The following is a 21934-nucleotide window of genomic DNA, read 5'->3' as shown; positions in this document are numbered from 1 at the left end:
GAATGTGGGAAACAGAGACTTGAGTCAGTCCTGGGGGGCAAGCCCTGAGATGCCACAGGTGTCCTGGGCCCCTTCAGTACCCTGGGTCTCTCCTTTGAAACTGTTAGGTCCTCAAGGTGCTGGCACTCTGGGTCTGTGATGGGTATAGCAGCTTTGAAGATCTCCAAAATGTCTTTAGGGTCATTCTCCCATTGTTTTGATGAATAGCATCTTGCTTCCCTCTATCCATACTAACCTTCTTATCAAACGTTTTGGCCACATACTTGGTTTTCTCTCCTAAACATGCTTTTTAATTCTTTACATGACCAGGCTGAGAATTTTTCAGATCTTTACCTTGTGCTTCCCTTGTGGTTATAAATTGTCTTTAAATCATTTCTCTCTTCTCGCATGTTATTATAAGCAGTTAAAAGAAGCCATGCAGCACCCTGAATGCTTTGGTGCTTAGAGATTAATTCCACCAAATATCCTTGTTCATTGTGTGCAAGTTCTACCTTCTACAAATTCCTTGGACACGGATATAATTCAGCCAAGCTCTTCACCGATGTATAACAAGAATGGCCTCTTTTCCAGTTTCCAATACCTTATCCCTAATTTCCACCTAAGACCTCATCTGACTGGCCTTTATCATACGTATTTCTACCAACATTCTGTTCACGACCACTTAAGTAATCTCTAAGAAGAATCAGAATTTCTGTACAGCTCTTTTCTTCTTCTGAGGCCTCACCAGAATTGCCCTTAATATTTCATTCACAGTAATATAAGTTTTTTTCTAGCATTCATTTCAAAACTGTTCCAGCCTCTATTCATTACCCAGTTCCAAAGCTGCTTCCAGATTTTTAGGTATATGTTATCATAACACCCACTTCTCTGGTACCAATTTCCTAGTCCATTTGTGCTGCTATAACAGAATACCCAAGACTAGGTAATTTATAAAGAACAGAAGTTTATTTTCTCACAGTTCTGGAGGCTGGGAAGTTCAAGATCAAGGCACTAGCAGGTTTCGTTGTCTAATGAGGGCTGTTCCCTGCTTCCAAGATGGTACCTTATTGCTGCATCCTCCAGAGGGGAGGAATGTTGTGTGCTCACATGGCAGAAGCACAAGCTAGCCAAACGCTGCATGAAACCTCTTTTATAAAAGCCTTCATCCCATTCATGAGTGGGGATCCCTCATGGCCTAATCACTTCCTAAAGGCCCCACCTCTTAATATCATCACTTTGGCCATAAAGTTTCAACATCAGAATTTTGAAGGGAACATATTCAAACCTGAGCAAGTCCCCTGTCAATTATTTATCCAATGGAGGAGAGTATTCACTTGGAAAATCCAATGTGGTTGATAATCTAAAATCTCATTCTGTCCTATTTTGGACTTTCTTTGTAGTTACTGTTGAAGTTGAGAGTGTTTGCTGCTCTTTGGAGTATCTTCAAACAAAACAAAGAAACCACACTGGGCAGATCTTACTTAGGAGGGGCAGAAAGGCAGTCTAGTTTCTCTTTTACCCCCTGCTTAATTCTTTCCTGCTGAGAAGAAACGGCTCATCTCTCCAACTGATGCAAGATTTGTTCTGGTTGCCAAATTCCAGTATCATAGAACAAGAGGTATGGGGTGGCCTCTTAAAGCTTGACAGACAGAAACTTCAGTAAAATAAAAAGGATTTCTATTTTATGCAGCACAAAGTAACCTGTTACTCCAACAGGCAGAATAGGCAAAGAGAAAGAAATAATGAATAATTTTTTAAAGTTTCGATAATATCAGAGGATAACAGGTGTAAGAAGAGCAACTAGAATTTGAAGAGAAGGGAACCCCAAACCCTACCCTGTACAGGCATGTCCCTAGACATCTTATCACAAACAGTAGACTCAGGAAGTCATTTCTTCTCTTATTATCTATATATCTTCTGGAATGAGTGACATGTTTAAGTATTTGGGTCTCAAGGACATTTTTTACATGCATAGTACATACATGGAGTTCAAAGATCAATGAAGTCATAAGTAAATAGATTAGTTGCTGAGGAAAAGAATTGTCAAAAATGTCCACCAAACAAGTCCATAAGTGGACACACACAAAAAAACTAAACACTTGCCAAAAGCCTCAACATTTTTGCCCAAAGACTAGTTACTAAATCACTTCCTCCTTTCCTCATTTTAAAATCCAAGAAGGCAGCAGATTAGATAGCTGTTGAATGTCTTACCTCATAAATCGCTATGTTGGAGTTTTCATAGGTAGCTGGAGTTAGACTCCCTGAAGAAAAGGAGAGCCTTGGGGACCTCCCACTTTGGACCTCTGAGGTGATCTGGAAGCTTACACTGGCATGACTTCCTCTCTGAGAAAGGATTAGGAAAGAAAGGTTATGAACAAAATACTCGTGATTTGGCATAGACTATTGACCTATGGTATAGACACTGTACTTTTTGGTTTTCCCTTTTTTATTACTAAGAAAGTAACCCTATGAGTTGAACCCTGTAAACATGAGATTGATTAATTTTCCCTGTCCCTCTGAACATTTTTTTTTCTTTAGCTCAGGGCTGGTACCTTGCTTAACCTCCATATATCACCAAAAAAGGTAAAGATTTGCAAGTGCTTCCATCTCCAGGAGAGGATTAGAGTCATAGAAGTGGAGAGCAAGAAAGAATACCTGTCATAACTGAATCTAGGATCCTCATTTTACAGGCAAGAAACTGTGACCAAAAAAGGTGAAATAAGTTTCCCAATATTATACAGCTAGTCAATTATTTAGTTATAAGGAGTGTTGTTTATAAAAATCTAACATTTTGTACACAATGAGTGCATTGCGCACCATTTGGGGAGTGGTAACACTTGAAGGTGCTGACTCGGGAAAGGGGGGGTGGGGAAAAAAAATATGAAACTGTTGTTTTTTTAAAAAAAAAAAAATCTAACATTTTGAAAATAGCAAACCTAGGATAGAATCCCACTCTCCTAACTCTCAGGACTGGCTCATTTTGTTATACTATCCTGAATGGCACCCTTCTTTGTGCAGGTAAGATTTACGGCAGAGGGTATCCCAGAAAGCAATAATATGGTAGAGAGTGAGTAGATCATCTGCCTATGATTTAGGAGTCTGATGCTTAAGTAGGCCAAATTCTCTATTCCTTGATTTGTTAACTTAAACACATAAGTCTAGTAAGAGAGGGCTGGGAATTTCACAGTAGAATGACAAGAAGAAGAGTTATCTGCAATCCATGTTAACCTTTAAAATTGAACTTCTGTATCTTCAACTGAACGAGCAGACTTATTTCACGTGAAGATGTAATAAATCAACAGATTCTTCATATTCTTCTCTATATCTGCAAATGTGCCTTTCTTAAAATTATAGCAATTCAGAGCTAGCAGTTACATTTGGTATTGTCTAGGCCAACACTCACCTCCACCTCTAACATTCTCATTTCATAATGAGGAAAAATAGAGGCCTAGAGGGATATGTAAGGGCTGAAACAAGAATTTTGATGTTCTATTTTCTGGTCTTGTGCTCTTTCTACCATATCATGTTCTATCTCACTCTTGCTTGCCAATAAAAATTAGTCTTAAGTACTTTCCAACACTCTGCCCTTAATGGTCTTTGATCAACTGAAGACCACTAGTTGACTTAGCCCTCAGTTAAGCTCCTTCTACCAAGACTATTGCAGTCAAAGTTCCAAAACAATAGTAAACTATACTCAGCCTCCAATGTACTGAAATCCCAACAGCTCAAAATTCAGACAAGATGTAAAACTTGACTCTTCACATAACCCTTGCATCAACCTGAACTCTCCCCAACAGAGCAAGGCCAGAGAGGAATCTACTTCCCTTTCATTCTTTATTTTCATATCTCAGCAGGAGCACCTAGATCTGTATATTGAGATATAAAACTCTCCATGAAGGGCAAAGGAGAAAGCAAGAGAATCTGCCAAAATCCACATACATATTTGGACTTCAGCTTCACTTTCTTCTAAAAACTTCCTTTCCTAACCTGACTTCTCCTGACCTGCCAATTTTTCTAGACTGAATTAATTTTATATTCACCAAGAGTTTACACTTTCAGACATTCCATTTGGATGGAATTCTTGGCTTGGCTTCTTGACTGATTAGACACAGCCAGCTGCAAGTTTGTGACTACACAGCAATTAAAGAAAATGTATGCTTCCCCTATCTTTTTCCATCAGAATCCCTGATACAAGCCAAATGCCAAAAGGGATCTGGAGGCCAACAGCTATGTTCTCCTAAGGGTAATGCCATCCTTTTCCACCTGGGCCAAAATAATGAAAAAAAAAAATCCCTATAAGGCCTATAAATCCCTGTTGCTATTCATTTGTCTTACTCTTATGGCAAAAAAGGGTGATGATTGTTTTTTTACTCTCATTATGTCAAAATTTATGCACAAGTGAAAAAAGATCTATCATCATGAGCAAGATTTTAAAACCATAGGCACTTTGTTCATCTGAAGGTAGCACTACTCAGCTATTTATGGTGATTTTGTGAGAATTGGTATGCTTTAGTCACCCAAATATAGTTTATATCTCAGTACCATGGGACGAGGCATAGGTGGAAGTTTTACAGACTACACTAGACTACTGCAATATCTACGCACAAAAAGGTTAACTCAGTTCAAAATTGAGCTATATTTATTGTTTTGATACATTAGAGCCAAAACACTAGGCAATTGGCATGAAATGTAATGTCATTTTGACATAGATACCACTAAAGAAGTAGGGATTTAAAAATAGGTTTATGGTTTTTGACCAAAACTTTATTATATTTTGCTACATTTAGACAATAACTTCTATCTAGTCTTCTACTTTTACTACCCATTACCCATTTCTGGATAAAATATCTTGTCACAGAATTGAACATCTTTTTTCTTAGTATTGGGCTATGTATTGACATTGCTTCAGAGCTTATTATTTCAGCATCTATGCTTTCTACTTAATGTAGGAAATTTCATACAAGGGCATAATGAGTATGGCCGATCCAGACAAATTCTACCACCATGAGTCTTAGGTTCCTCTAATGGCTTCAAAACTGGAGACTAATATCAGTAAGATTTTTATGGCATGAGGATGGAGTGTAGCTTATAGCCACAGTGATAGTTTTGGCTTTCAGTAATACATTTCCAGGCAAATGATATCAACCTTACAAAAGGATATGATGATTTAAACAAGTAAAAATTAGAGTTGTAATTGAGAATTAAATCAAACAGCTGAACAATTCATTTGACTCCAACTGCACAGGGTATTACCATGCAAATCCATTCTCACCCAGCCAACTAATTAAACATACCTTTCAGTGTCACATTTAGGTAAATGACAAGTTTGGTCACTGAGATAATAATTAGTTCTCAAGTCTGGTCCAGTTGTGTAGGAAGAGCAAATGGCACATGGGGATGATATAATGTGTTTGCATATTTTTCTTATACCATGCTATCAACATACTAGAATATGCAAAGACTAGTCTCTTCTCCAAGCTTCTGTTTATGCTGTTTCCTCTGCCTAGGATGCCTATAAGGGCCAGGCATGCAATATAAAAAGATGAAGTTCATTGAGTTTAAGACAATATAGAGTGATGGGAACTGTATCAAACTGCAGAGAGCATGGCTCTTCTAAAAAGGACAACTACTTCTGAGTTACAGCCAATTGCCACAATGAGACCCAAGGTTGGAAGATCTTCCAACCTCTAAAGAAAACTCAGAAATCCAGATTTTTATGTGTAATTTCACAATTTCAAGATTCTAGCTACTATTTTTTTATAATTGTGAAGGTCAAACAAAAAGTGGTTACCAGGCCGGGCGCGGTGGCTCACACCTGTAATCCTAGCACTCTGGGAGGCCGAGGCGGGTGGATCGTTTGAGCTCAGGAGTTCGAGACCAGCCTGAGCAAGAGCGAGACCCCGTCTCTACTAAACAAATAGAAAGAAATTATATGGACAGCTAAAAATATATATAGAAAAAATTAGCTGGGCATGGTGGCGCATGCCTGTAGTCCCAGCTACTCAGGAGGCTGAGGCAGGAGGATCGCTTGAGCCCAAGAATTTGAGCTTGCTGTGAGCTAGGCTGACGCCCATGGCACTCTAGCCTAGGCAACAGAGTGAGACTCTGTCTCAAAAAAAAAAGTGGTTACCAGTTTGACTTGTTACCTAGACAAATCCTATCTTTAAGACCCAGCTTTGATGCTGAGTCTCTGACAAACCTTCCTCCAGTTATCTGCTTCCTCTGAAGTCTTATTGCATTTCTAGTGTCTTTGTGCAATATGACACCTATCAACTCTCTTATGCGGTATGATTTGTCTCCTTAACTTGATTATAATCCCCTTGAAAGCAGGGACTACATGTCATCTCTCCCAAAGCCTAGCCCAGGGGTAGGACACAGTAGCAAGCCCCTAATGAAGATCACCAATTACAACACAATCACAAACAGAACAGAACTTTTGGTGAAACTCAGCTCTATTTCACTAGTTGATTAATTCACCAACCTTTTACAAGCACCTACTATATCATAAGCACCATGTCAGATGCTGTGGGCTAACATTAAAAAAAATGTACCTCTGCCCTTGAGGAACTAACAATCAAATGTTGAGTCCAAATATATGAGAACTACATGAAGTCAAAGCTAAACTATTGCCCAAAGTGTACTGCATTCACTTCCACAACACTGTTCTAAAATAGTGCTATCTAATAGAAACATAACATGAGCCACATTTATAATTTTAAGTTTTACAGTAGTCACATTAAAAAGCATAAAAAGAAACAGGTAAAATTAATTTTAATAATATACTTTATTTAATCTAATATATCTAAAATATCATTTTGATATGTAACTAACATGTTTAAAATTTTAATGAGATATTTTACATGTTTTTATACTAAGTCTTCTAAACCCACTGTGTATTTTGCTCTTATGGCACATCACAATGCAGACTAGCAACATGTCAAGTGCTCAACAGTCACTTGGGGCTTGTGGCAACCATATTGGACAGGGCAGCAAAAAAAGGGGTTATACCTTACCTTACTGCCAAAATGGGGATTGATAAATGTTATATCCTCCAAAGTTAGTAGAATTCTGTTGGGTCCTTTAATTAACTGGATTTTATTTATACGACGCCTAAAACAGACATGAAATCAGAAGGTCACATGAGGACTGGATGTTTTTGCAAAGCTAAGGTTAATTTGACCTTAGATAGCAGTTAAAGAATATACATGATAATTAGGAAGGTAATCACACATGAATTTTTACCATAATACAAAAGGAGGCAGCAACCCTGGCCCTCATAACTTGCAGAGTTATAAAGACCAAAAGAGAAAAATGAAAATGCTCTTGGAGAGACACTGAAAGAGAGGGGTGAGGGTGCTGCATGGGAATGATATCTCAGACTAATAAAATTGTGATCCCACATCAAGGGCACATTCAAAACAACACCTCCGAATACTTTTAAAGAACTCAACAGCCTTTCTTACATGCCAGAGTATCCATCCTAATAATATCAGGGCCAAAAATCATTAATCTCCATTTTATAGACAAAAACACATTAAAGAAACAAAACAAAATTAAGCAAATTGTGTGAGATCCCCTTGCCTGAGGCAGAGCTGGAACTTGAATCCTTGGTCCCTGGCTGTGGGCCCAGATTTCTGCCCATAAGACCACTTGTCTTGCACAGTTGCATCTGTGCGTTGCCAAAGCAACAGGTTGAAAAGTGGAAAAATTCAATCAGTTGGTTGCTTTGTCTACATGATTCCAAATAAGTGGGCTGACTGAGGTTTTTTTTTTCCTTTTACTGAATTGGTCTCTTGTCTGAGCATTACATAGACACAGTTTAAACCTGATTCTCTCCAAACATGCCCATTAATTTGCAGTGAATGTAATTATTTTCTACAAATCAATTACTAGACACATAGGAGTTTATGATGTCTACCCACACAGTCAGGTAGGTCTGACTGGGCAACTTGAAGATATGGAGGGAACCTTGGATCAACTGGTGTGGTCGCTTTGTTCTGTTTTGTCTTGGGAGCTCTGACAACTACAGTTTGGCTTCTCTGTTTCCATACCCCATAATGGTCACTCTGTGGAATGTATTAAAGCCAAGAGCCTACAGCAGAGAAAACAACCACTGAAATGCAACTTGACAAAATGCTTTGTCAAGTTGTTCTACGAAGTCTACCATGTCACTGTAGCTTTAAGTACCAGCAACCCAGTTAGTTTTTCTCAGTGATTTCACTGGTTTGTAAACAAACAATTAATGTGTTTCTAATTGTCTGCCAACAAATATGTCCCTTATCACTGTAGGAGCTGCTGCCCTGCAGAGAAAATTAAAAGAGCCCTGTAGTGAATTCTTGGGTAGAACACATGAATCTTTTGGCAAAGTAAAGTATCACTCCCTAACTTATCTGTTTCATATGTGTAGTGAATTGCCTTAATGCAGGCACACCTGTAAAAATAATCATGCTACAGACTCCACTCTAGCAGAAAGCAAACTGGACTCTCAATCCAGAGACCTGGGGTGCAGTACAAATTCTGTCATTAATTAGCCAGGTGCAGGTGACCTTGGATAAATAATTTAACCTCTTCATGCCTCAGTGTCCTCATCTATCTAGCAGGATAATAGTCCTCGCATTACTCGCTTTATAGAGTTGTTTTGAAAATCAAATGAGATAATATATTTGAAAGCGCTCTGAAAAGCGTGAAGCACTATGAAAGTATAAGGGCTCATTATTATCATTATGATCATTAGTATAACAAAGCAGGGAGAGCTTTATAGAAAGGCGATGCAATCTGGTTCGGAGGAGTAGGGAGAAAGGAGGAGTTCAAAGAATCCTTTGTTTTGGGGTGATTGGGTTCTTTGCACATCTTTCTTTCTGAAAAAAACTTAAACAATCAAAACACACAGAAAAGGAAGGAACAAAGAGTCACTCTCCTGCAAGTAATCACCATCTATTACAGAATCTCATCAGCCGCTCAGCTCTTTTGATTGCACCCGTGGTGGGCAGAGAGAGGGAGGAAAGCAGCAAAGAGGGGGTATCTTTTGTGCTTTGTTAGCTGAAGAACCAAGGACCAAGTAACTCTGGGAAATGATGTACCTCTCTCCCATCTCTGCATTTTCTGTGATCGCTTGAAGTACCAATTGTCTCAAACTCATTTTCCTCTCCAATCATTTTCCTCTCTAATCATGTCCCTCTCCAATCATTTTCCTCTTCAATCTTTGCCCTTCAGCCCACCAACTCCAAACAAACCCCTCCCCTCCATGTTTTTTTTTCTTTTTTCCTTCCCTTTCCAAAAATTGTAGACTGAGCTCAAAGACTCAAAGCCCAAAGAACCAGTCCATTCAGTGAGAAAGACCAGTGACAACTGTTATTTGGGAGTTTGACAAGTAACATAAACAGCTGAGTGACTCCATTTTTCACTTTGCCATTGGATGTTTTCACATTGGGTAGACAGAATCTATTGCTCCTCAAATCTCTCTAGAGGGAGAAGCTTTTGGATTGGATGGCATTTATTTTCACTAATGATGTTAATTAAATACCTTATTCTTTGGCTGCAGCTAAATTAAAGATATTAAATTTCTTCTCTTGGCAAGAACATGTCACAGTCACAGAAATTAAAAGAAAAATTTCCTTTGAACTAATGTCTTTATCAAGTGTGTTTTAATGATTCATAAGCTACCTACTATGCTGTGTGGCTTTATCAAATTTCTAACACTGGAGAGACTGGATAATAGTAGTTTTTCACAGTGATGCCAACATATTGAACACCAAGAGTAACACCTGTTATGGTTTCAATCCAAGATTTCACAGATTCATTAAAATATCAGAGCTGGAAGGGCTCTTAAACATCAACTAATCCAATTCCTTCATTGTACAAATGAGAAAATTCTGTCCAAGAGAGGTTAAATGGCTTGCCCAAGGTCACACAGCTATTTAATATACTCTAGACATTTTTTCTTGAAACTCACTAAAATAGGCCCACTCCATTCCCTACCAATCCATGCCATATTGTTGTCAGGACCACCCTTACAAAGAGGTGACAAAGGTGTGGTTTGCAGGGTGGAAGGGGTAAAGTGGGATGGTTGTGACTGATTTCATTTTTCACTCTCTCCCAGTTGTTCTAGTATGGAGAGGGTGCAACTGTTAAAATGGAAAGTTTACAAGAAAGAGTTAACCTCTTAAACTATCATCAGCCACTTATCCCTGATTCTGAAATAGCTCATTAGATTATTTAGTTACCTGTTATGGGATCTGAGGGAGGAAGACAAAGACTTGATGATAATGATGTTGTTGATGATTAGATAGGATAGCTTTTGTTCAAGGAAGAAAAACAGTAGAAATCTGGAATGTGATACCTTGGACAAAAGGCATGAGTGTCAAAGTGAGGATCCAGGGCTCCCCACAATCAGCACGACAGTCTCGTGTGCCTGGGAAGGGGGTGAGATTTAGCATTTATTGAGCACCAACTATGAGTCAGGTACTGTTCTAGGTGCTTTACCTACTTTAGTTTATTTAATCCCCACTACAACCCTGTGAGTTAGCACCATTATTTCTAGAGGTTGGATTCTGGCCAAAGTCTGCCTAAATTATTGGAATTCCTTAAAATATCCCAACTCCATTCCCTACCAGTACATACCATTTGCGGAAGGAGATGGTTATAGGAGACTCTGCCAGGGGAAGAGGGAGCATGGATAGGAAGTAGATGGGCCCTACAGTACTAGTTCTCTTATTTCACCATTGTGTTGAAAGCCAGATCTACTCACAGGCAACAACACTGACAACACAGCTGAGGAAGTTATTCTTGGCATCATGAAAACACTTCACTCTAAATAGGGCCGGTAGGGATGGTAAATCACTATGGAAAAAAGAAAATCAGTGGGTCATGTAATGAGGCAATTGTACTGAAACATGACTTCCTGGAAATCAATATTAACAAGGCTATTATTGGCTTGTATTTTTTATATACCAAAAGAACAAAAAATGTACCTTATAAAGTAAGCAAATCCATTAATAGTCAGCAGGGCTATAAGCAAAGCAAAGCAGACCATGATGGCAAAGGCAGGGTCGATGCCTGCAGAGAGTGAGAGGAAGAGGAAGAATGGCATTATCAGAGAAAGGCAGTAAATAAAGGGCACCACAGAGTGACTCTTCATGCTTTCTGGTGACTCTAAAATCAAGCTGCATCTACCTAACCTAATTCCATTTTTCTATAGCACAGTCTGTCTTGTTGACTTTATGGACACAGAAAGCAATTTCACTGTTCTGAAGCAAAAGCACTCACCACTCTGACAATAACAAATCACATGAATTAAGGCTGACCAGGGTGTTTCTTTGGAGGAAAAAGTCCACGATTGGAAAACTTTGAGTACCTTAATTTAAGTTGGACAGCAATAGAGTTCTTGAGAATAAATATGTTATCTCACCTGTGAAGGGTAAGCATTATGTTGTCTTCATAAAATAAAAGACCTTTTTAATTCACCCAAGCCCACAGACCTTATGAGTTATAGATGAAAAACATAGTACTTCTCCTTCAAGGATGAGGGTGAGTCTGGTTTTGATAATTAGTGCTTTCAGCAGCATGTAAATTGACCTCCATAAAATCTAAATATTTGGATAGATTACTAAGATTTCAGAGGGAAATATATAATGATGTGAGTGGAGAGGTGGTTGGGTATGTCATGCAAAATCAAAATAGAAAGCAAAGCCCATTTCAAATAGATGCATTTGGTTTTGGAAGGGTGTGGTGTACACTTGCATAAGAATAATATGGGTTCTTCCAAAGTTCCCCTCTGGCTCTCAGAGATTTGACAAAGTTTCCCGTCTTCCACAAGCTAGAGGAGTTCCACCAAATCAAATTGCAAGTATTTACTGGATGCCTACTGTGTTGGGCAGTTGGGGGGGGGTGGGGCATAAGAATTGTTAGCTCTCGGCCGGTCGCGGTGGCTCACGCCTGTAATCCTAGCACACTGGAAGGCCGAGGCGGGTGGATCGCTCAAGGTCAGGAGTTCAAGTCCAGCCTGAGCAAGAGCGAGACCCCGTCTCTACTAAAAAAAAATAGAAAGAAATTATCTGGCCAACTAAAATATATATAGAAAAAATTAGCCGGGCATGGTGGCGCATGCCTGTAGTCCCAGCTACTCGGGAGGCTGAGGCAGTAGGATTGCTTGAGCCCAGGAGTTTGAGGTTGCTGTGAGCTAGGCTGACGCCATGGCACTCACTCTAGCCAGGGCAACAAAGCAACACTCAGTCTCAAAAAAAAAAAAATTGTTAGCTCTGGTCCCTGACCTCAAGGAGCAATATATTTGGGGGGGGGGCGGAGATAAAATTGATACACAAGAAACAATTGAAAAGCAATTTTGTGCTAAGCTGTGAGGTACAGACTTTTACTTCAGTGGGAATTCCAAGAGGTGAGGCTATAGACAGTATTTCTGTGGTGGTGGGACCTGATTAGCAGGATTTGGATGCATCAAGGGACAGATAGGTCTTTTTTCTAGCAGGGGAAACAATCACAGGTCATAGCCTACAAAAGACCAAGAAGAGGGCTAATGCCTTCTTTGGGAAGTAACCTCTTTGGTAAAGAGTGGAATGCTTTTAAAAATGAGTGATGGGGAGGCTTTTAAATGGTGGATGATTATTCAAGGCTGTAAAGTACCTCTCATTGTTCTTATTATTTTAAATTAACTAGATAGAATGCCAAGAAGTTTATGTCACCTGAACGCAAATGACTGATTTTATGAGTGTTTCAATATTAAAATATGCCTTCTCCTAGAGAGGTTCCCTTATAACCCAAGCTGAGCCAAATTGACTACTAGTGATTTTCCATTGCTTACCTCCTCGGCAGATCTTCCCTTCTGCAAACCAGCATTTTGCATCTGCTCTAGGGGGCCTGCCACCGGGGAAGTGAATAGGGGTCCCTCTGAAACGTAGCAGCTCCGTTTCCATATCCACAGTATAGGTGCTATGGAGTTCCCATTCTTTCCAGTTGGTGTCCAGGATTACATATTCTGAAATTCCATTTCCATTTGAATCTGTCCTTATCAACTGGTTGAATCCATAGAACTGCATGTTTCTGGAATGCTGAACCAGGCTGGCAGCACTGGCCTGTCCATTTTCTTTCATAGCATTATTCATGGCTTGTGCGATAAAGTAAATTGAATTGTAGATGGTTCCAAACAACGGTGAAACCTATTTTTAAAAATTACAATTATCTTGAGCCCTAGTCACCCTAGAGCGATCTCAGCATATATTCCAAGCCTGTGTTCATTATTATGGGTTGCACGTAGTGGAGTAGAGCTATGAAGACCCAGAGGGAAAAAAAATTGTTTCTGAGGACTTGCTTGGTTTTTCCCCTGAATTTTTCTGTTTTTCTCCCCCAGGCCTTCACATCTTTAAATATATCAAATATGACAATTTTATGAGTAAACCAAGTCATACACAATAGAGTTTTATGCTCCAAAACTAAGAAAGTGATTTAGAGTCATAAAGGGCACTTAAAAACAAGTATAGAATAGACCAGGGGAGTTCAAAGAAAATATAACAGATTAATTACTAGTGCACTATACATGCTAAAATCATTTTGCTGGCACTACTAGAGTGGTAGGTATGTGTAGAAAGATTGTAAATAATGTGTTTCTACAGTCTGTATCTGCATTCTGTCTTAGTTCAAAATGTCTATTTTTCTAGACACATGTTCCCCAGAGAAAGTGAACACTTGAATCCAGTTTTAAACATATACCTCCCCCACACACAGAGACATGTATGCACACACATGCAGACACCCACACTAACACATATACACTCACCTATATAAAGCCAAAGTTTGTAGTGTATAGTGAGTGTAGGATTTCAGGAAATCCTATATCCTATTGGTGTGCAAAGTGGCAAAGCTTCAGTGAGAAGCTACTGTAAAACGGTAAGACTGCGTTGGTGGATGGTAAGACTACACCTGCTAAATAAATAAGGTAAAAGCAACAATATCTATATACTATGCCTTATGTACTGCTCATTAACCTTGTAAGTTTATTTTTGCAGCAAACCTTGTATCTTCATTCCAAAAAGGCAGAGGGGAAGAATGAACAATTCCTCCCCCGTCTAAGCCTACCCCCCTACACCACAACCACCCCCCACACATCCGGCCATGGTTTCGTGGTTTTCCATAACATTTCACTTCTAGGATGGAGTTCAAGAAAGCTATGGTCATGCCATTTCATTGAGCTTCGGGGAAAGCTGATATTTGCTACTCTGGTTTCGCAAGGTCTAGAAAGCTAAACTCCTGTAACAACCTTCATCTGATCACAAAGAGGGGGTTTTTAAATTGGGTGAATTGTTTTTGTGTTGGAAATACAAGTCAAGATGCAGAGAGGTATAGTGGCTGGCAAGACACTGCCATGCCTTGTTAATGTAGAACAGGGGGTTGTCAACCCTAGCTGCACATTAGAATTACCTGAAGAGTGTCAAAAATATCAATTCCAAACCCAAACCAGACCAACAGAAAGAGATACTTTAAGTATGAGACCCAGTAATCAGTATTATTAAAAGCTCCCCAGGTATTCTGATAGGCACACAGGGTTTAAAACCAACAATATAGAAGACAACGCACTGTCTTGTGGTCAGTTCCCAATGCCAGGATGTTTGGGCAAGTCACTTATCACCTTTCTCTGGGCTTCAGTTTTGTCTTCTGTGAAATGATGATACAGAATCATGTATCTCTAAACCTCAGAAGTCATCTGGACTAGCTATTTTACTTCATAGGTAGGAAAGGGAGACCCAGAAAAGTTAAGTGTTCTGTCAAGTTCACTCACCTAAGCATAAAATAAAGACTAAAACCCAAGTCTCCTATTTCTTAGTTTAGCATTCTTCATTGGAGTAGATGTTCCCTGTGATCATTTGTGGTTCTAAACTCCTACAAAAATTCCTAACTCCTGATCTAGTCCAGGGACCAAATTTAGCTCGCAGTCATTTTGATTTGGCCTGTATAAGGGTTCTTCTTCATCTGTCTGATCTCTTCACATTGGAGTGCCCCACAGCTCAGTCTTTGGTCCTCTCCTCTCCTCCATTCCCCTCCCTTCTCTTCTCTTCCTTCTCTCTCTCTCTCTCTCTCTCTTTTGAAACAGACTCTCACTCTGTCTCTCAGGCTAGAGTGCCATGGCATCAGCCTAGCTCACAGCAACCTCAAATTCCTGGGCTCAAGCAATCCTCCTGCCTCAGCCTCCCGAGTACCTGGGACTACAGGCACACACCACCACGCCTGGCTAATTTTTCTATTTTTTGTAGATATGGGGTCTTGCTCTTGCTCAGGCTGGTCTCAAACTTCTGGCCTCAAGCGATCCTCCCACCTCGGCCTCCCAGAGTGCTAGGATTACAGACATGAGCCACCGTGCCCAGTCTGGTTCTCCTCTCTACCTACACTCACTTCCTGCATGATCTCTTTTGTTCTCATGGATTTAAATACCATATCTATGCCATAACTCTCAGATTTATACTTCCAGCTCAGATGCCTTTCCTAAATTCTAGACTCATGTAGTCAACTGCCTACTTTGATATCTCTACTTGGTTAAATTTGAATATACTCAAAATTGGACACCTGATCTTCACCACAAATCTTCTTGGTCCATCTACAATGAGTCTTCCCCAGTTTTGTTAATAGCTACTCCATTCTTCCAGTTATTCAGGCCAAAAACCTTGCCCCACATAACAGAGCTAACTAGTAACAAAGCAGAAATCAACATCTCAGTTTCCTAAATTTTATTCCAATGATCTCCCTTTACTATCTTGCCTCAACATGCACTCTGTAGAAATAGATCATGAATGAATGACATGTGCTGCCACCAAGGCATCCACACTTAGTTGCCTAGAACACACTGAGGTCCTTTAAGAAATTTTCACTAACGCCCCTCCTGACATTCTCGGACATTTGATTGTCTTTAGGATTTCTGCAAGAGCCTGGCTATTTTCTAGGGCTTTGGTAGGTTATGACAATAAGTGAAGGATAGAAGGTGGAGTATAAAATCAATACTAGTAAAACAAATGAGTAAAAAACCACAGGGAAGCAAGCCCCTGAAAGCTGAGAGAATGCTAGTATTCTGTTTTCAAAGGCACAGAGCCTTCTGGGAAAGAAACTGCATCTACCCACAGACAAAAGCAAGGATTGGAACTCAAAAACAACACCCCCACCTCTGAGTTGACCCATCACACTGGGTTTTCAGCTGGCCAAGCTGTGCTGCCCTTTGTGCTCTCGGATTAACCCGTTAGAGCTAACTGACAGCAACTTTCCAAGATGACTGAAACCTGAAACCTGTTCTTCAGGATTCTCTAGCCTCCACCACATCTCTCTCTCTCTCTCTCTCTCTCTCTCTCACACACACACACACACACACACACAATGCCCCACTCTCATTCCGAGGGCTTGGATTTGTGTTCTAGTTGGTTTAAGTTCCTCTTTCACCCACTATGCCCTTCAGCAACGGGAATTTTCTTTTCCCATAAGTCAAAGGCACGCTTTGTTAGTATCAATCACAAAAGGCCTCTAATTGTACTTACTGAAAATAATGAGAAAGAGAAGAAATAGAGGATGGGACAAGGGAAGAAGGGACATTGTCCATAGCCTTCTGTCCTGGCTTCTCACTACAGCTCCAAAGAAGTAAGATGGGATTGGCAGGAACAGGTCAGACAGATGACCTTGTCGATATCATAGCCCAGAATGGTGAGACCACTGATGACTCAGTCTATTGTTTTTGCCTACTGTATAGACCTAAATCTAAATGAGTTGTTTAATTATGAATAAATGAATGATAACTAAATCATATCACTGATTTTTATTCAGTAACTTTATATGGTCTACCCTAGACTTTTACCCTAGGCTTTTTAGAGCTTTCATCCTAGAAAATAAGGTCTGGATCAGAAGCAGTGATATCTGAATTTGTTCAATTTACTAGTTCATGCTGTTGTTAAGTTGACTATCATCAGTTCATATTTACTGTGCTTGAGAAGACACAAAACTGGATTTCAAAGAATTTTGTCCTCAGAAGTGTACACTAAAACATGGCGTGGAAAGCCATCACTTGAGAAACAAAATAGCAACATCACTTTTGAACAAAAAGTCAGGCACACACAGAGATCAAGAAACCAAAGCGTAATTGAATTCCTGTTATTAAAGGTGGTACCTCCAATAATGCATGATCTCAACCTTTGGACTTAGTCAAGAGATCAATCTCTTTGATGTGATGCTCATGAACACAATGCCCTTATTTTGTATAGAATGGGGTACAAAGGCAATTGTACACACTGTGAGCTGCAGGCAACCTTTTCTGACAACCTGTCTGGTGGGCCTCATTCTGGAATGCTCCAATACTAACCACATCCTCTTCATCCTAGCATCCCTCTGCCAGGCACCCATATTTAGAGTAATGGAAAACAATAGGTGTAAGGAACATAAGGTTCCCAAGCTTGCTAAGAAATTCAGAGGATTTCCTTTGCTTAACCACATAAGGCTAAATTTTGGGAAAAATATCCAAAATGTGTGTTCCAGCAATATGCATTTGTAGCCAATAGAATTTCATTGAAAAAAAAGCATTGGGAATAAAATGAAAAGGGAAAATGCAAGCATCAGAACCAAATTCAGAAGTCTAATTTGTGCCAAAATATAAAGGTACAAAGTGATAATCTTTGCCCAATCATCCTGAGACCAAATTAGGAATTTTGTCACTGGTGTCCCACCTGCTAAATCCCTCTATTCTGGTTTATTGTTCTCTTTTCACAGGTCCTCATAAAGCCCTAGTACCTCCTATATCAGAGGAAAAAAAGCCAGTAAATCTATTCAAATCAAGGTATTAGTCACTTAGCAATGTTACTTTGCTTGAATAAAGCATTAGCATTAGATATTATAGCACAGTGGAATAAAACACTACAATAAGCCTAATGTGTGGTTAAATATTCAGGTTCTGGTAGCAGACTTGGGTTGAAATCCCAGCACTGCCACTTTCTAGCTGTATGACCTTGGGCAAGTTACCTTGAGCCTTAGTTTCCTCATCCATAAAATATAGATATTAATATCTAATTTGTAGGCTTTCTCTGTGGATTCAGTGGGATCATTTATATAAACTACCTGATACAGAGTAAACATTGAATACATAACAGCTGCTATTGTTTGCATTTCAGAAGAGGAGCACAGGGCTCTGATAATATCATCCTGGAAGTGTAGTGTTTCAAGTCCCTTATCTCAGTCTTGAACTTGTGACCAATAAGTATTAGAGTCCCAGTTTTAGACTCAATGTCCTTAGCACCCTGAAATGATAAAACGGTTCCCCTTCATTAGGGGAAGGTCTTGTTTCTATTTTGATCTCTATTATATCCCCTGCACAGTTCTTGACCCACAGTAATGATAACCATAACAACTTTTAAAATAATAATAATAGCTAATGTTTACTGAGAGGTTATTAGATGCCAGGCAAGCTCTTTAGTGTGTTAATTCATTTAATTCTCACAACCCTGTGAGGTAGGTACTTTTATTATTCCCAATTTAAAAATGATGAAAAGAAAATATAAAGAGCTTAAGTAAACTTAGAGCAGTCTGCCTTCAAAGTCCATGCCCTTAACCATCATGTTATATCTGAGCTTAATAAATACTTGCTAAATTAATGGGCTATGGTAAATTTACCAGTAAAAAATATCACATGCATCCTTCTGTGACTTCTTTTTTCTTTCATGACTTTCTATAAACTTCCTGATTAAAGATAGTGAAATCAAGTTTCTTTTATTCACTCTCTTCTTCCTCTCAAACATCAATCTCAAATAACAAGGAGAACAAAGAACAGAAACACTAAACCTCCATATCTAATGGTATTAGGAGATATCTGTAACCCTGAACCACAGAATATGAAGATGGAAAGCTGCTACGGAAGTGGTAACTGATTTAGCAGAGTGGAAGGCAGTCAAACCTAAGTATCTGCAGAGGGGAATATTGACAAGCAACAAGCAAGTCTGCCCCCTCAGAATCCTGGAAAGGCTTAGTAATTAGAGGCACTAAGTACTAAAGAAGTGGGGGAGGGGCTGAACACTGAAAGAGGGAGAGCTCTTTCAATGTCTGTGTAAGGAGCACTTAGACATCTCCCATTCACACCTCTATCAAGAAGAGCAGACCTCTGCAGGGAGCAGGTTAAAATGATTCAGAGCAGCTCCAGAGCTGGGACATTAGACTCGAAGGAAGTTGGAAGTGAGATGAGGCACAAAACATAGTGATGAAGTTAAAGTCTTCATGCTTAATGGTGAGAATCCCAGACTCATTCCCTCAACATTGCTTCTAGAATATTGGCAGATAGGATTATGACTCCCAAGAAGGAGATTGAAGGACTCTTCTCTGAAGAAAGTGACTAGCTCAAGAGCCAAGACTTACAGATATTGACCAAAACAAACAAACAAACCAATCAAAAATAACTGATTAGCCAATTGCCCTATACTGAAGCCCACTGGTCAACAGACCCACCATGCACATAAACCTTCAAATCTGACTTTTAGAGCTTCATTCTCAAATATGAACAGATAGCCATGATCACCAGACACCTAAGGAAAGCTTCCAACATGAAACAGAAAGACCAAAACAAAGAAATATGAAAAATTAGGAACTGGGGAAAAAACAGAGATAAAACAGAAAGAAGAAGAAAACTTCAAAGAAACTATAATGACTATCCTCAGGGAAATAAGAGAAAATACTATATTGATAAAACAAAAGCTGGATGCTAAAATAAAATAATCAAACAGCAATGATGAACTCTTAGAGATTGAAAATATGTTAACTAAACTATATTTTAAAAATCACTAAAAGAGTTAGAATACAAAGATGAGGAACTTTCCCAGGAAGGAAAACTAAAAACAAAGATATGGACTATACAAAAGAAATAATAAGACAATTAAAAGATCAACCCAGGAAATCTTACATGTAATTAATAGTATTATTTCCGGTGAGAACAAAGACAATGTTGATGAAGAAATTATCAAATAAATAATAGAAGAAAATTTCCCAGAAGGACTGAGCTTCTACAGTGAAAGGCCCCACAAAATGTGTGGCATAATATATATCAAGGACTCAGACATCATCATGAAATTTCCTAACATTAGAAATAAAGAGAAAATCTTAAAAGCTTCTAGGGGAATGGAGAAGAATGAAAATAGGTTGCATCAAAAGATTAGGAATAAAAATGACATTGGTGTTCTCAACACCAAGAGTAGAAATTAAAAGACAATGTGTCCTGCCTTCTAAGTGCTGAGGGAAAATAATTTTTAACTCTGTCAAACTATCAATCAAAAGTGAAGGTATAGAATGACAACTTTTCAGACATGCACAATCTCAAAAATTTGCCTCCTTTGTAGCTTTCTCAGAAACTACTAGAGGATGCGCTCCACAACAATGACAAAGTAAATCAAGAAAATGGGAGTCATGAGATTCATGAAATAGTGGATGCAGCACAGAAAGAGAGAGAAAGGGAATTTCCAGGATGATGAAAATGCAGATCGCAGCATAACAGTTGTGCAGCAGCCTTAGAGAACAACACATTTAGACTGGAATAGGAGGACAGAGAGCCTCTGCAAAAACAAATGAAATTGAGAAGGGATTTAACAGGCTTTACCAAGTATAAAATTGTTTTGAGAGGATTTTACAGTCTTATCAGAAAGTGTGGAAAAACTCAGAAATTCAAATTAAGGTAAGCAAATTAAAAAATAAAGTGATTATTAACTCCAGTAAAAATAAAAAGTTATACATGACATGAATTATAACTCTAGTATATTACATGGATCAGTAATTAATGCTATTTACATAGGCACAGTATTAAAAATACTAAATATGGATTTAGCTAAAAATTGTGACATAACCATATTGAGGGTTTGAAGGAGAATAAGGAAGTAAAAAAGGGCTAAAAATCCTCAACTATAATAGGAATGCAACAAATAATGCCCAAAATTGATTAATCAGGAGACACCAGGAGCACTATGGTGTTTAGAAACATAGAAGTCAATACCAGAATAAAGAGCTGAAAAGCAGGAAAGTGGTGGCTTCTGATGAAGGGTAGGAATGAGGCCTAGGGACTGCTTTGTTACTGATATAAACCTTTTAGTATTTCCTGACCTTTAAAACTATATGCATGCATTACTTTGATAGTTTTTTGTTTGTTTTTACTTTTTAAAGAAGCAAGGGTATAAATTAAAAGATGTTGCAAACCACTGCTATAGGCAATATAGCTTATATATAGAAATTTTAATTTCCTTCAAAGTTATTGGGTAAGAGAGAAATACAGCCATCTTGCTAATGCATTCCCTTACTATCTATCTCTCTCACCAGAATTTAAGCCCCATAAGGGCAGAAACAAGTGATGTGCTAGTAAAATTAACAATAGCTCTATGGAGAGGAAAAAAGCTCTTATTTATAGCATTTGCCAATTTCTGTGGTGTAGATACTATTACCATTCCTGATTTCAAGTTACCAACATGATGTCACTGAGTGCAGGCTTGGGAAAAGCTGCACACAGTCAACTTTTGTGAACTGGCTCCAACACATCACCAATAGAAACCCTATCTGTCTTTTTACTGTTCTATCTGGAGTTCAACATAGTACCTAGCACATCACAGGTGCTCAATAAATAGTTGTTGACCTGTTGACTGAATAGGGAAAAAAACAACAAAAGCCCAGGGGCAGGCAAACACTGAACTGCATAACTTGTTTTTATGTTTTGTTTTGTTTTTTGTTTTTTTGAGACAGGGTCTCACTTTGTTGCACGGGCATGAGGGCACTGGCTTACTCATAGCTCACAGCAACCTTAAACTCCTGGGCTCAAGCAATCCTCCTGCCTCAGCCTCCTGAGTAGCTGGGACTACAGGCACATACCGCCACGGCTGACTAATTTTCCCATTTTTTGTAGAGACAGGGTCTTACTTTGTTGCTCAGGCTGGTATTAAACTCCTGAGCTCAAGAAATCCCCCTG

General features: G+C 39.0%; 1 protein-coding gene across 1 annotated transcript in view; it reads right to left on the bottom strand.

Annotated features, from left to right (window-relative positions):
* GUCY2F (guanylate cyclase 2F, retinal) overlaps window positions 1-21934 on the bottom strand; it is a 100067-nt gene that overhangs the window by 56423 nt on the left and 21710 nt on the right. The window contains exons 4-7 of the mRNA XM_069463701.1: window positions 12794-13148; window positions 10950-11034; window positions 6993-7089; window positions 2191-2322 (exon numbers count right to left, since the gene is read on the bottom strand). Coding sequence (XP_069319802.1) covers window positions 2191-2322; window positions 6993-7089; window positions 10950-11034; window positions 12794-13148 — 669 coding nt within the window. The remainder of the gene's footprint in view (window positions 1-2190; window positions 2323-6992; window positions 7090-10949; window positions 11035-12793; window positions 13149-21934) is intronic.

Source organism: Eulemur rufifrons, chromosome 30 (genome assembly GCF_041146395.1).
Source record: "Eulemur rufifrons isolate Redbay chromosome 30, OSU_ERuf_1, whole genome shotgun sequence".
In the NCBI taxonomy this organism is placed as follows: Eukaryota; Metazoa; Chordata; class Mammalia; order Primates; family Lemuridae; genus Eulemur; species Eulemur rufifrons.
Note: the sequence above shows the minus strand (reverse complement) of the source record. Positions and strands in the feature narration are given on the sequence as shown.